We start from the raw sequence: 16,040 nt of genomic DNA on the forward strand, positions 1-16,040 counted from the left end.
ATTGCCTTTCTAAAGGTTTATGAGTTGAAGACTTTTGACAGGTTGATAAATATTCTACTTCAATAGGAATGGTGGATATTTTTGTTTTTGCCAGAACCTTATTTTAGTTTGATTAAAAATCCATATATATCAAATATAAAAAAATTCTATACAATGCCTTAAGATTGCAGTTAGTAATGTGTTTGAATTAGAAAAGCCTCAACTGCAAAAAATTGGGGCTTCTTATGGAAGCATGAAAATTCAGTATTTTTTTCCTCTTTCACCAAGCTATTAAATTATTTCACCTGATACTGAGATTTTTTTTTTTCCATTTTGAAATTAAGATGCAGGTGACTAACATGATGGGAATTAAATTTACAAAATCAAAGTGTCATCATTTTTACCAGGAGTGCTGGTTGAGTGTGGACATGGACCTTTACTAACAAAGCTCTTCCTTTTCATTGCTGTGGGGTTTTCCAACAGTGAAAAGGAAGATGAGGAAGAAGAGCAAAGGGGAAACATTCTGCAGTGGGGATCTGCTGCCCTCTCTAGCTATTGCTGATCAACTGGTTTTGAGCTAGGCTGAGTTTTTCCAGGCTTTGTTTCTTGTCAGGTGAAATGGAGAGGACTGAACAAGGGAGCTGCCTTTAAAGGACAGAGAGGAAGATGCTGCTGAGCTCAGCTCACAGTGCCCATATATACCTTGATAAAATACCACACCTTGGTGTGGGGCAGGGAGCTGCCCTCTGAGAAGGACAGACCAGTGAGTCCCTCCAGTGCTGCCAAGGGGTGTCACTGGGACACACTCCAGGCACTGTGGTTGGAGCAACAGGTTCCTGTGTGCTCCAGGAGGACGTCCCTACACACAGTCCAAGGACTGTGGGGGGCTGAATGAGCTGTTTGCTGCATTTTTCTGGTGGTTTAAAAATGTCTAACAATTTTGGGGCATCTTAGAGTTTAAACTGATTGTACAAATAGATTCTTGTTTAATTTTTAAAATTAAATGCCTCTGGGACAATGGAGAGCCTTGTAATATACAGAGAAGAGAGCCGAGGCTCTTCTACTGGTTTTGTACCTTCCATCCATATTTTTGAAAACTACCAAGATACTTGGGAGTATCTATGCTTGAGTGACTTTACATCTAGTAAGAAATGAGATATGAAGTCATCTTCAGAATATGTGCAAATCATAAATCGGCTATATGAACCTAAGATCTATAAATACCATGATATACCAACATTGCTTATGGCAATTCAGAGTAAATCTGTTACCAGGACATCTGCTAATAAACAGCCTTCTTCCCATGAAATTACACTGCTTGTCATAAGTTATTCAGAAAGAGGTTTTCTAATTCTTGATTCTCACATGCTGAAAAAGTGAACACTGGAGTATTTAACAGAGTGAGCTCCACTTGCACTCTTTTTTCAGTCATTTGTTTGCAGCTGTAGGCAATGTCTGGTATTCCAAACCATAGTTTCTCTAACACCTATCTCAATAGGGCTGATAAATGGCAGGTTTTCACAACTCAAGTTTTAGTATTATGAATGTTCTTTGTCTTGTCTAATTCAGGTTGAATACGAAGGCTTAAAGCATGAGATTAAACGATTTGAGGAGGAGACAGTGTTGCTTAATAGCCAGCTAGAAGATGCCATCCGGCTGAAGGAGATTGCTGAGCATCAGCTGGAGGAAGCTCTGGAAACTTTAAAAAATGAAAGAGAGCAAAAGAACAATCTGAGAAAGGAACTCTCCCAGTATATCAACCTCAATGATAGTATGTATAATAACCATATTAATATATCAGTAGATGGGTTGAAGTTTTCAGAGGATGGGGGTGAGCCCAACAATGACGACAAAATGAACGGACACATCCACGGGCCTCTTGTGAAACTCAACGGTGACTACAGAACCCCCACGAGTAGGAAAGGAGAATCTCTGCACCCCGTCTCTGACCTCTTCAGTGAGCTCAACATATCAGAGATACAGAAACTGAAGCAGCAACTCATGCAGGTAAGGGCTGAATTTAATGTCCTGGAGTGTTTAGACACACATCCTATGAACCCTCGTGCCCGTTTTGAAGTGATCATTCCCAGTGATGTTTTTGACCACATATGTCCATTTTCCAGACTTCTGCTTTGGTGTTTCTTCATATCCGGGTTTTGCTAGAAATACCCCTAGCAAACAGAATATCTGTCTGCACAAAAGTCGGTGTGACCTGAGCAGATATTTACTGCAAAGGGGAGAAAGGGATGTAGATGCTGGGGTTGCAGAAGGTTAGATTCCTTTTTCTCCTGCTTTGATAACGGTAAATGTCCCTGAAATTGCAAGTGAAATAAGGTATTCTTCGATATGACTAAAGCTATCTGGAAAAAACCCCATTAAAATACTCGTGTGTACAGACTTGATTATGCTCTCTTGCAAGTCCGAAGGAGTTTTTGCCATTAAATTCAGCTCGAGCAAGATTTGGCACGCGTTCAGGAGAGAACAAAAGGAGAGGAGCGCTCCACTTACCAGCCGTGCACTGGGAGCATGTGGCGTGTGGGCTGTCACAGAGCGCCCTTGTCCCGCTGGCAGTCCCGGCGGATGCGCGGGCTGCAGGGGGTGCTTCGGGACGGCACAGCCAGCGTTTGTTCTCTGTTCATCCATGCCCAGCCAGAACAGGAGCCTGGGATGCGAGCCAGATAAAAACTCAAGCTGTTGACATCATCTCAGAAGGGGTGCAGTGCCACGCAGAGAAAGGGTCCTGCTGCCCAAGCTGTTGAGCATCTCGTCTGCCACAGCAGCTTGAAAGGTTTTGGCACTGTCAAGGAAACACCCAGCATTTTCTAGCTCCAGGCTTCTGAAAAGCACCTCTTCTAAAGAGAGTAAATGTGAGCCCTTTACTGCTTAAAATGTAAAAGGTGGTTTAGAAGTGAAGTAGAGCAAAACCGGTTTTCAGTGCTTGCTAGAGAACAACAAACCCCTATGTGGTCTGTCCTATTTGCTGAGGAGTTAATTATTTTATTTACTTCATTGCCAAACTCACTGTGGGAAGTTTTGGTCTGAGCTGTGACATGGTGAACACGGATGACATCTAGTGCTTTGCACCAATAACTTTGATACAAAGCACACATCACTTAAGTGTGAAAGCACGAAACTTAGAATTTTATTTACGTGAAAAATTCTGTTAAACTTTTCCAGTTTTAAAATATACACAGTGTATATTTTGTATGTATGTATACAAATATGCACCTGTAAGTACATATACATGTATATATATAATATGTGCAAATATACATTATATGCAGCTTCTAATTTGATTAAGAGGGACAATGTTAAAAATTTTAAAACACAGTTTCAAAAGAAATGCTTTTAAATTTTCACATTTTGAAATACACTGTAAGTATTTTAAACCATAATTTACAATGAAATATATGCACTGTGAATTTGGAATGAAAATTGCTTAGAAATGAAAAAAAAAAGGACTGCTTTGGGTATGCTTTTTCTTGATTTTATTGAATTAAATACTGAGCATGATGAGTTAGCAAGCTTCTACTTGAAAGATACTGTAATTGTCTTTATCTTCTCTGGCTTAAAAATTTATTTTATATCTCTTAAACAAAGAGACAGCCTTCTCGCAGTCACTAGGAACAATCTTAGGACCCTTAAAAAGAAACTATAACTATTTTTGGCCATAGCATTTTTTGGTGCTGGGCCCCAGCACACCTGTGCCAATAGTGGCCACCACTGCTTGGCATTTACATCCTGTTAGAGGTTTATGGTTTAAAAAGACAGACTAGACCTCAGTGAAAGCCTGATTTCTTTAGCTACTGTAAAGACTCACTGCAAAATGCTGATGTGCACTTTTTACAAAGGGACCACCTTCTCTGTTGAGTTACATCAGTTCATGTCGCACAAATTAAATTTGGGTCATACAAATTAAATGTGAAAAATTCCTCCAAAAGTTTTGCATGTGGTAGATGGGAGACTTATTCAGGTTTAAAAGCTGGCAAAAGGTAAATCATCAGCAAAATCGGAATTTCATTTCCTGTATGGTGTCTTTGCCATGTGGTGTTCATTCAGTATTTGGTATGAGTGCCTCCTGTTTCCTCTGAAGAGGCTGCACTAGGACAGAGTTTCTGAAGGAGCTGACTGTTTTTTGTGAACTATTTTCATGTCTATAGGACAGCAGGTTCCTTTTTAGGAGAAAGGTAAACTTCAGATTTGCCATTTTGTAAGTGTGTCTAGCAAATTGTTTTTGCTCCTCAGTCTCAAAAAGAAGACTTCACTGAAACAGTACGACAAATAGAATTCCCTCTACAGCTTTTGGATGCTGCTGCTCCATGAGTTGTGCTGGTCCCTAGGAGAGAGATTTAATTGCAACTATTTCCTTTCCATTCATATGTCTGCTGTGTAACAAATGTCTTGCTGAAAATTTTTGTACTCTGAGATTTTCTTGGAAAAGCTCAGGGCTTTGCACTCTTCCTTCCTGTTTGTTGTCCAGTGGAAAGAATTCTCTATGTAATCTTCGAAGCCTAGGACTCCTTTTCTTCCCATGGTCATACGTTCCCCTTTTCTGAGGCTAATATCATGTTTGGAAAACTTAGATTAAGTTCTCTTAAAAAAGGAAGAAAAAGAAAAAGTCCTGCAGCTTAGTTTCTGACATTCTTCTTCAGCTGCCTTGTACTCTGTGACAAATGTGCTATAGCTGAGATTCAGGGTTCTTGAGATGAGTTCTCCTGTTAATTTGTTCCAGTCTCCCCCAGGAATTGTTCCTTGAAATTCTGATGATGTTTAAAAAAAGAAAAAGGTGAGGAGATAAATAACTATTGTAAAATTGGTTTCCATAATTGCAAACTATAGATGCAAATTGGGAAGAAAATCTCCTCAAGCTGAAATCTTTGAAGGGAAGGATGCATTGCAAAACAGGTACAGCTACTTTTGAATTGTTTTTATTTTCATTCTAAAGGAATGATAAAAATCCTTACTGCAGCTACCAATTTCAATGTCAAAAAAATGCACCAACTGGGCTGAAAAATACCTGGAATTGCCATAAGTTTGCTGTGGTGGAAAGAAGAATATAGTTTTGTCTAGAAGAAGAAATATCATTTCCATATTTGGGAACAGCAGAGTCATTAATATGCAAAAGGTGTGCTCAGGAATGAGCTGGAGCTTTGGGGTTTTTCCCTTGGCAGTAGGAGCATGTATTTATGGTTTTAAACAGAAAGGGGATTAGCTTAATCCATTATTGCTGGTCCAGAATGAATAAAATTGAGTAGGTCTGTGTATTTCCTTTTGCCTGCTGTGCAAGTTGATATATGGGTTTCAAAAGTTTAAAATGTTTTCTCTGGAAAGAGTTCTTTTTATTTGAAAGGATTATGTTTCCAGAACGCATTTATGTTCAGAAGAGAAATTATCATCAAGATCCAAATTAGCCATGCTACAGTTTTTCTTCATGATAGGGTATAATGGTTCAGATCAGTAGTCCTGCAGGATCAATTCTGTCTTATTAATTTAAGCAGGCACTGAAGCACTGTGCTGCTTTAACACACAGGTGTTTTCTCAGAGGAAAGGCTTTATTATCGATAAATATTGTTAAAAATAAATATTTATTTTTACACGAGTGCAATCTGCAGTGAATTGGCTTCTTTGGTGGGAACATGCCCACAGTGGACCCGTACACTTTAATAAGCCAACTGCCTGTAATATGTGGTTCTTTATTATCAGTACAATTTCTCTCTATAAGGTGAGATGGTCCTTTAAATTAGCCAAAACACAGATTTTTAATGCTTGTGCATAGCTCACATTACCAGCCTGAAGGAATAAATACCTTCATCATCTGATGAGGGCAGTGTAAATAGCACTGAAGCCTGCAATACCAAGTGGTAACAACTGGAGTTCAGCTGAAGGTTTCCAGGGAGAGCAGACCTAGGGCAGGCAGCTTGATGAAAAAAAGAGGAAAGCTGGTGAAGAGACTCCTGCTGGGTTGATCTCTGAGGGTCCCCAGGACAGGCCTGACCGAGAGATCTGTAGAAAGTGGTCACCTTTTAAGAAGATGCACTTGGCAGAAGGCAAGTTTGCCCTATTTTGGGTTTTCTCAACAGGAGTGGGCTGACATGGGGGGTGAGCAACAATTAGGGTGGCAAACATACTGGGACAGCAAGAGGGGAACGAAAAATGGAGGAGGATACCAAAATCCTTGTGGTTCTTGGCCGTGCTCTTCTGCACAGACTAGGTAGTGCCAAAAATGGAACACTTCATATCTAAAGAGACAGATTCTTCCCGGATCATAAAATAAGGATGAGGTTTGTCCCTGTTTTTTTTAATTCTTAAGGCATCAGTCCCTTGTATACAAGAAAAGTAGGCTGTTTTTTTCAGATGCTTTTATCATGGCTTCTATTTTTATTTGTAGTTTCTGCCTGCAATCGATTGCAGATCCTAATGGAGGCCACATTTTGAGAGCCTCTCTGTAAAACCAAGGGATCAATGTATGCTCTAATGTCTTAGTACTTCTGAGCAGCAGCTGCTGCTCAAAAGCCTGGTTAAGAGGAAACAAGAGTTTGAAGCACTTCTTAGAACATTTTGTGAGATGGCATTAATACCTTCCCAGTTTCTCAAAGGCTTTTTTTATCCTTTGCTAAGATTCATGGTGGCTAATTTGATTCTCTTCCACATACTACTGATAGGGAAGGAAAGTTTGTGTTTGTTTTTTTTGTTGTTGTTTTTAAAGAATTTTCAGAACTGAAAGCTTTGAATTCTCAGAATTAGTAATGCCACCACTCATCAAGGGAAGTGCCATTTTTACTGCATGTGCTGAGATACTGCAACAGGGGGAGAAAAGAGCAGTAAACCTGGTAGGCTTAGGGTCCTATTGTAAAAGCCATGAAAGGGACAAGGATCCTATCTCTGTAAGCCTTCCTCTGCTTCCTAATTCACACCTCAGAACAGGACAAAGACACAGGAAAAAGTTGGAGCATTACACTTAAAATTTGAAGTGGAAATCTTTCAGGGGTGTTATCATGAGTAGCAAATACCTGAGCAGATTAAACTTGTTTGTCATGTTCACTTGCTTTAAAATTGCTGTGCGTTAAAACTTCTAGAGGTGCCCTTCATGATGTCTTCTGTTGTTCAATCCACATTTCTCTGTGGATATTTGGAAAGACACTTACTAGGTCACAAGCAGCTGGTTGTTAGTTACACCGCAAGTCCTGCTTTTCCTGGCTTGAATTTAAACAGATGGATTTTGCTTACAGATAAGTGCTGGGGATGGGTACTCCTGGGAGTTGCATGTGCTCAGTGTCCTGATCTGTGTTACATTTCCACCTACAGTAGGTTATTTAATCTGTGGAAATGTACACAGCTAGTGTAGTTTTTTTACTGTATTTGCCTTAATGAAAGCGTGCAACAGTTCAAAGATATAAATGGATATTGTGAAAGATTGGTAGAACTGTTAATGGGAAATATAAATTCAGACTCCACTGAGAAATGGCTTACAGTTGACAGTGATGCAGTTGCTGTGTTCAGGGAACGTATCTCCTAGTAAATCGTGGATCATCACTCTAGCTGATGAGACAGTGCTTGGGCACTTGGTAACTCTTCAGTGAGCAGCATGTAAAATTGTGACCTAGTGATATTGGAAGTTGTAACAGAGGCTGGGACTTCCAAAATCTCTGAGAGTTACACGGCTCTCTTAAATTAATTTTATGGTTTAGGTGTACATGGCTAAAATCTCTCAGAAGCCCTCAAGCTGCATGCAGTGGTGGAGTGGAAGGAGATAACTTTGACTGCAGAGTTTGGTGTTCAGCATGGGTAGGATGGGATCCATCCTGGGTTTTTCACTCTGACTCTGTTGCAGGTGGAGCGAGAGAAGGCCATTCTCCTGGCCAACCTCCAGGAGTCTCAGACGCAGCTGGAGCACACCAAGGGAGCCCTGACAGAGCAGCACGAGCGCGTCCACAGGCTCACGGAGCACGTCAATGCCATGAGGGGGCTGCAGAGCAACAAGGAGCTGAAAGTTGAGCTTGACTGTGAGAAGGGCCGAGATTCTGGAGAGGAAGCACATGATTATGAAGTGGATATCAATGGCTTGGAGATCCTGGAATGTAAATACAAAGTAGCTGTTACTGAGGTGATAGACCTTAAAGCAGAAATCAAAGCCTTAAAGGAGAAATATAATAAGTATGTGGAAAATTACACCGAAGAGAAGGCCAAGTATGAGAGCAGAATCCAGACGTATGATGAGCAGGTGATAAACCTGGAGAAGTCGACCAAGGAAAGCCAGGAGAAAATGGTCCACATGGAAAAGGAGTTACAAAGGATGGCAAGCATAGCAAATGAAAACCATAATACCCTCAACACTGCCCAGGACGAGCTGGTGACGTTTAGTGAGGAGCTGGCTCAGCTGTACCACCACGTCTGCCTGTGCAACAACGAGACGCCGAACAGGGTCATGTTGGACTATTACAGGCAGAGCAGAGTCACCCGCAGCGGGAGCCTGAAGGGACCGGATGACCCTCAAGGTCTCCTTTCCCCACGACTTGCCAGGCGGGGGGTGGCATCGCCTGTAGAAGCCAGGACCCCGACCGAGCAGGTGACGAAAGAGGCCACAGAGCCCGGCAAGGAACAGAGCCCAACAAAAACACCTTCCATTTCTCCTGTCATCACAGCCCCTCCTTCCTCCCCTGTCTCTGACACCAGTGACATCCGCAAAGAGCCTATGAACATCTACAACCTCAATGCCATAATAAGGGACCAAATCAAGCACTTGCAGAAGGCTGTGGATCGGTCGCTGCAGCTGTCGCGCCAGCGGGCCGCGGCCCGCGAGCTGGCACCCATGATCGACAAAGACAAGGAGGCCTTAATGGAAGAGATCCTGAAGCTGAAATCGCTCCTGAGCACAAAGCGAGAGCAGATCGCGACCCTGAGAGCAGTGCTGAAAGCCAACAAGCAGGTAAGGTGCTCATAAAGCACTCAGGAAAGTCTGTTATTTTTACAGGTCGCTTACAAGCTTTCCCAGGGGTATTTTGGAGGAGAGGTTTTACTCACAGGTTATTTAGCCTCTCACTCAATCACAGCAAGGGCACACCTTTGTTCCCTCCCTTCCCAGCCTTCTCTTTAAGCAGTTTAGTTCTGTTTTTGTCAGCATTTCCCACCATTCACTCAGCAGAGGTGTGGCCTGGGACGAGCTACTGCCCAGGCATGTTGGTGGTATTATCACAGACTAATTAAGGTTATCAGGGTTGGAAAACAAAATAGAACATACCTGGAGAGGCTCTCAGTGGTGTGCTCTTCTATTTAAGAGAATAAAAACCTCAAGTCATTATTTTGAATTTTTTCAAATCTTAAGAGAAATTCAACAAGCCATTTTACTTTAGATGTTTCACCAATGAAAAGAAGCCGAAAATTATAGTACTTGATATCAAATGCCAAAAGAAATCCATCTTAATGCTATGTTTTTCAAGAGTACTGTCAATTTTCTGTGCATATTATATCTACCAAGCCCTTTGCGTCCATTAGATTCCAGCTCTGAAAACACTGTAAAAAAAACCAAAAAAACCCCATGCAAATAGTTTTATTTACTTTGATGCATCTCCTTTTGCCCAAAATTAATCTGAATGCAAAAGGCTGCAGCGGCAGTGTCATCGTTCTAGGTCTCCAGGCACTTTTCTCATCTGAAAACAGTGCAGTGATCACCACGTGGGGGCTCAAATACCGGTTAACAGCTTGGCACACTATTAGCTGGTGACAGTGATGGGATTTCAGTGTTAAAACTCCCAATAGTCAACTATTCTGAAGTTACAATTTCAAGTTTAATTGATTGTTGTATCTGTAACTGCATTTCTAGGGTACTGGGGATTTTTAAATTGCAGCAATATTTCAACATACATTGAGTCTTTTATAGCATTTTCCCTCCCTCTGATACAACACATGTTAAATATTAACTCAAGTAATTAAATACCATCTCTAGCTAAGCAATAATAGCTCTGAGCAATTATATGTGGTTTTCCATGTAATTAAAATGTAATTTAGATGGAATTGATGTATGTGGGTATACATTCTGTGATCCCAAATTAAAGATTTTTCCCATTAGCATAGAGCTATCATTTATTTTTTGCTACCACCAGAAGATATATCTCAGTCCCACTCTTTTATTGCTGTCAGAAATAATGCATTATCCTAAAGGATGCTCACTGAAATGGAAAAGATAGATTTGCTGACTAAGGAGCCGCTATTAACTAATCTTTTATTTATTGGATAGCAGCATTGGTAACTGTACAACTGGGTACAGAAACGTGCCATACTTGTTCATGCCAGCCTAATATCAGCTTCCTCAAACTTTCAAGTTAAAAGACATAATAATATAAAGGGAAGGAGAAATTCAAAGTTGTAGAGGGGAAGAGTGATTTATTATGTGCCAGCCTCAAGTGATGAGTGTACCCCAGAACCCAAATTCATGTTTTGACTCATATTCAAAAAAACCAGGGTTACAGTTTATCCTCTTGAGGTGTTCCCCTTCAAAAGATTAAGTTTCTAAGCAGCAAAAGGCTGAGGATGTTTTTCCCTTGTGGGATCCTTCCCTAGGTCTGGTATTTTGGGCTGTACTTTAGTGAAAACACACCCTTAACTAGGGAAACACAGTCGGTATCTAGTGATGGTCAGTAGTATTCATAAATAAGAATTTTAGACTACACAAAGCTCTAGCAGGATAAAAAGAGAAAGATTTGATGTAAGAAAATGCAAACATAGGTCCATGAAAATGTATTCTTAAACCAAGTGCCCAGGAAAGCAAGGCATATAGATATTGCTGGCTTGCTTGCTTGCCTTGTCTTGATTTATGTATCCTTTGTTCATAGCCCAAATTACTGTGTCTGCACCAGATCGGTGGAATAAACATTAACAAGTGGCATAAGTGAGAAAGTAAAATCAAATTAATGATGCAGTAACTTTTAGGACCAGTTCAATAATGGGTTTGGTTTCGATTTCTAATAGCAATCAGAAAGCAAAACTGCCTTTGAGGGGAATTTAATATCCTGAAGTTCTGATGGAAAGCTGATATATTGTTTTCATAGCTAAATAGTTCAATGAGACAGAATTGAGTCAGCGAGACCTTTAATTCTGCATTAGCAGTAACTATGGTGTCTCCAGCTCCCATAAGTGAAATACCCATAAAAGTCTTTCAGAAAAAATACCTTGATAACCCCAAACATACAGAACCTTATCTATAAACAAATGCCCTGATATTATATGGACAGAACACAGTAGAATTTCTGCTGTGAAAGAGAGGTTTGATGAAAAGACCTGGTACCATGTACAACTTGTGCTCTAAAAATACAGGCTAGTTTCTGCTTTCTTGTGTGAAATAAAAATCCTACCAGTGTAGGACTTAATATTTATTAACAATTATTTTAGCTGGTCTGCTTCTCACACAGCTGATGTAAAGTAAATGACATACAAAGCCATCTTAGAGAATGAGATCTGTTCACAGATTTCAGGATGAAGATGGCAACCTTTAGGCAGATGAGATTGGGCAAACATCTCTTCTGTAGGGATATGGAGGGGGATGGAAAGGACCCTGTTAATTCTGGCAGTTCTTGAGGTCCTGGGGTCAGGTGTGTGCTCCCCTCAGCCTATTCACCTCCAGGGCTGGGTTTTGAGGATGGGGAGGGGAGCTGAGCTCTGTGTGTTCCCCAGGTCTCATTTCCTCGCTGGTATTTCACACCCTGCTGGAGTCCAGGCACTGGAGCTCCCTGCTCCCTCCTGGTGTTGCTGTAAATTCCAGGTGACTTCTTCTGCACAGTAAATGCTACATGAGCCATCAATTCCATGTCTGCAGGTGGCTGGCTGAGAGCCTGGGTAGTCATTTGCCCAGTTCCTCAGCATGACTGGTCTGACAAGAGTGTCATGAGCACCTCTGCTGTCTTATTACATTATTTACTTCACTGAAGAGTATTAATGTTTTTTTTCCCCCATGTTTTCATCTTTTTCTTGTGTTCTCCATCTACTTGTGTGTTGAGAGATTGCATTTTGATGTGGAACAAAATTCTCTCATTTTTCTGATACAAATTTTTTTACTTAGCCGCAACTTAAAAACAAGTGCTTCAGAAAGAGCTGTTAAAGCCAGGTCCTGGGCATCTGCTTCCTTTTGGCACCCACCACTTGGAGATGAAGGCTTTTATTTACCCCATCCTTCCTTTCAGAGCACTCTCTGAATGCACTGTTCTGGATTATCTAAACCTAGATTATTCCACAGAACTGGTTTCAGGCACCACCATATATGTGGCTCAATGGGTACAATTTTGGAGATTGGCTGAGATGGGGAACAAATAGAAATTTCAACAAGAGCTGGCACTGGAGGAAGAGTAACATGAGGTTTCATGTGGCTTCAGTTCATTTTATCCCTGTTAGTTTGGCACAGTGTGACAGTACAGCTGAGGTGACCAGACACACTTACTTGTCTCTGATAGATGGAGGCTGAGTTCCTCTTCTATCCTCTGCCTCCATTACACATTCAGGCTTCAGGGTGTTCTCAGAATTCAGGCAAGTTTCCTGTCTCTTCAGGCTCCCCAAATTTCCGACAGAAGCTTCCTCAGCTTGTGCTCTCCGTCTTTCTTTTGCTACTAAACCCACTTTTTTGGTTAGTTTTATTTGCTTCTATAGCAGAGCACTTAGGAGACTTTCAGAAGGGAGAACCTCAGCAGCTTGGCTGGTGCATGGAGAGCCATTAAGCATTTCTCATAGGATTTGAAGCTTATGCTTTGTTTTCTATATGTTTTATAGGAAACTTTAATAGGAAGAAAGGAAGTTTAAGATTTGATACAGTTCTTCCTCTTTTATTCACCAAGTACACTATATTTTCATCCTGTAGTGTTGCACATCCATTTAACTTACCCTGACATCCAGACTAAAACATAGGGATTATGGTCTGTCTGATCCTTGTGCATAGTTTCAGTGATATGTAAATTACTGTTAATTTACGAGTGTACATTTTTGGTCATGGCTGAAAACAGACAAAAAGCTGATGATTTCTGCTTTATCCTGCCACGACATAGACTGGTGTCCAGTATCCTGCATTGCACCAAAGCATATATCAGCAAGGTTGAAAAAAGCAGAATTGATTTGAATAGATCCCTAAGTGATTGATAATTTTAACATGTATTGCTGATGATTTCAAATCTGGTTTGGAAAAATTTATCTATTTAAAATGATAGATGGTTGCTCGTAATGCCCTTTAAAAATCCGTTCTCTTAATGTAAATTGGTCTGAAAGTAAGAAACTATTATTGGTGAGTATACAATCAAAACGTATTTTAATGCTGCTATTTATAATGGTGCTATTTAACGAGACAAAAAGAATAAAGTTGTAATTTAGTAGGAGATTCTAATGTATTCTTTTGTTAAGAGACATTGCTAGTAGGAAAGGTATTGAGTTTCGGAAAACTGAGTTTAAAACAGGTTTCCAACTGTTTGGTAATTACCATCTTTTGTCCTGTTCCCTTGCTGGTTGCTTTAACCTAATGTTCTTCTAAACTTCTCTCCCCTGGTGGTGGCTCAAGAACCCATAAGGTAACAGGGGAAATTGATTGCCTGTATGAATTGCTGCAACTTATTATGTACCAAATGAAGTGAAAAAACAACCATAACACACTCTGAACAAATGTAAAAGGAAGCAAATTTTTCTTCCTCTCATTCAAAGGCAATAATTTTAAATGTCCAAGCAGCAGTAGGTATAAAGTCTCTATAAAACTTCGTATTTTGAATAACTTAAAAATGATACTAAATTCATAGGTAAAGCAGAATGTTCAAGTCTCGCAAAGATAAGACAAATGTAGCTGTTAAAAGCAGTAAAATAGCAAATTAAAGAAATTTAACAGATGAAATTGAAAAAAGAAGGAAGGGAGCAGCAAAAATTTAGGCATAGGACAAATACAAAGCCTTGTTTCCTGTTAAATGAAAACTGTAATTTACACTTTTTTTTTTTTTTGTTATGGTTAAAAATGCTGAAATAATGCTGGCTTGCACAGTAGACATTGTCAGTTCTCAGACATTAATCAAGCTGCCAGGTCCTGGCCATCCCTGTGCCCACGGAAAGCCTCGGCCAGCAGTAGGCTTGAGGCCAAACACGTTGATTCACAACTTGGCTGCAGAGGCTGAGCCTCACGTGCCCTGTGTCCTGTTTGCAAAGCGGCCAGGGGACACACTTGGTTGTTTCTTGCACCTCAAACAACCTGGTAGCAGCTCCTGTAGTAACTTACTCACCCGAGTCCTCCACATACAGCTGCACGGTGTTGCAGGGACACTTAAGGTGCAGAGTTGTTGCCAGTTGCTGTTAAAATGGGCTTTGTCCTCTCATCTGTGTTCTCCTTTTCCTGGTTTCATGGAGTACAACTTAAAAGAAGAACGTGAAGGGTGCACTACGATGGCGATCAGGTTTGATTTCTTTTACTGTGTGAATGAAGGACATCAAAACCAAAATCAGACGTGGGGTTTTAGCTGTTCTCAGATCTCTGTCTCATAAGCACATATGTTTGTGTTGTTTGTGTTTTAGACAGCTGAAGTGGCACTGGCCAATTTGAAGAATAAATACGAAAATGAAAAAGCAATGGTGACTGAGACCATGACCAAACTACGGAATGAGCTAAAGGCTTTGAAGGAAGATGCAGCAACCTTCTCATCCTTGAGAGCAATGTTTGCAACCAGGTAAGGGATAAGTGGTGTCACCATCTGGCTCAGCACTGTAAACACGTGTGTGCTAGGTGAGAACACACTTAGCTGTATATGTTAGGTGCTTAGGAGGATAGAGGAATTATTTTCTGCATGGTCAGGGGTTTGCTGGATGAAGGTGAATGAGTCCTAGAATGCACACCGTGCAAAACTTGCAAGCTTTCAAGTGCTGTTGAGATGTGTGTCTTGGAAAATAAAGCTGAAGAATAGCAATGTCAATACAACCTTGAGTAAAGTGTTATAAATGACAATAGATGCCTCTAGCATATTTGCATTTATAGGGTTTTTTAAAGTGAAAATCAAATAGTGGATTTATGTGGCTGATTTTCCCATTCAGAAGTACGCAGTGATTCTGTCTTGTAAAGCTATTGTACGGTTAATGATGATCTTCAGGATCCCATGTTTTCATTACAATGAGATTTATTACTTACCAGTAGTAAAATCTATTTCATCAACCAGCCTATGTGGTAATCCAGTGCTAATAACTGTAATTTCCCACTCCAGTATAAATTCTTATTTTCTCCCACTGTGATGTTCAATTTATTATCTTCTCCTTCACAGGACAAAAGCTTCACTTACCTTCTGTAACATAGTTCCTCCTGGCAGGACAGTAATTAATCAACTTTCATCTTTCCTTCTTCCACATCTTCTTCAGAAGAGCTTCTGGTTTTTTTACACAGAATCACAGAATCAACTAGGTTGAAAAAAAACCTCTGAGATCGAGTCCAACCCATGACCCAACGCCACCTTGTCATCCAGATCATGTCACTGATTGCCATGTCCAGTCTTTCCTTAAACAGCCCCAGGGATGGTGATTCCACCACCTCCCTGGGCAGTTCACTCCAATGTCTAATAGACCTTTTTGTGAAGAAGTTCTTCCTAATGACCACCTAGATCTCCCCTGGCACAGCTTAAGAGTGTATCTTCTCATCTGAGCTGCCTTTTAAAAGGTTACCTAAAAATATATTTTTTTAAAGATCCAGCATTTTCATCAGTAAATTCTTATTTTGGAAATACACAAGCCAGACTTTTCCCCCCCTTATGATCAAACACGATGCAGATTTCTTGTTTGTGCTTTAGTCCATAAATGATGAGACGTCTTTGTGCCTCATGCCAGCATCTCTTCAGTGCTCCCTGCAGTGCCATCTCACCACTTCCAGCCTTCTAAGGTGCTTTTTTGCTTAGTGGCAGTGGCAGCAGCAGCTGGGAGAAGTGGGAAGGAAGGAGAAAAGGCACATTTATATGTTGTGATGTTGGTGCTGTGTACAAGTTCATCATAGGTCCATCGTCAGAAGAGTGCGTGTAGCGACATAATGGAAGTGAAGACCCAGCTCAGCAGGTGGTGTGAACCAAGGTAGCCTGATT

General features: G+C 40.6%; 1 protein-coding gene across 8 annotated transcripts in view; it reads left to right on the forward strand.

Annotated features, from left to right (window-relative positions):
- BICD1 (BICD cargo adaptor 1) overlaps nucleotides 1-16,040 on the forward strand; it is a 169,702-nt gene that overhangs the window by 121,003 nt on the left and 32,659 nt on the right. For 5 of the 8 annotated variants that reach the window (XM_039570409.1, XM_039570412.1, XM_039570410.1 and 2 more), the window contains exons 4-6: nucleotides 1,516-1,986; nucleotides 7,811-8,905; nucleotides 14,500-14,651. In XM_039570409.1, coding sequence (XP_039426343.1) covers nucleotides 1,516-1,986; nucleotides 7,811-8,905; nucleotides 14,500-14,651 — 1,718 coding nt within the window. The remainder of the gene's footprint in view (nucleotides 1-1,515; nucleotides 1,987-7,810; nucleotides 8,906-14,499; nucleotides 14,652-16,040) is intronic. The other 3 variants (XM_039570407.1, XM_039570408.1, XM_039570411.1) reach the window with 1 other exon arrangement.

This window comes from Corvus cornix, chromosome 1A (assembly GCF_000738735.6).
Source record: "Corvus cornix cornix isolate S_Up_H32 chromosome 1A, ASM73873v5, whole genome shotgun sequence".
NCBI classification, from domain to species: domain Eukaryota; kingdom Metazoa; phylum Chordata; class Aves; order Passeriformes; family Corvidae; genus Corvus; species Corvus cornix.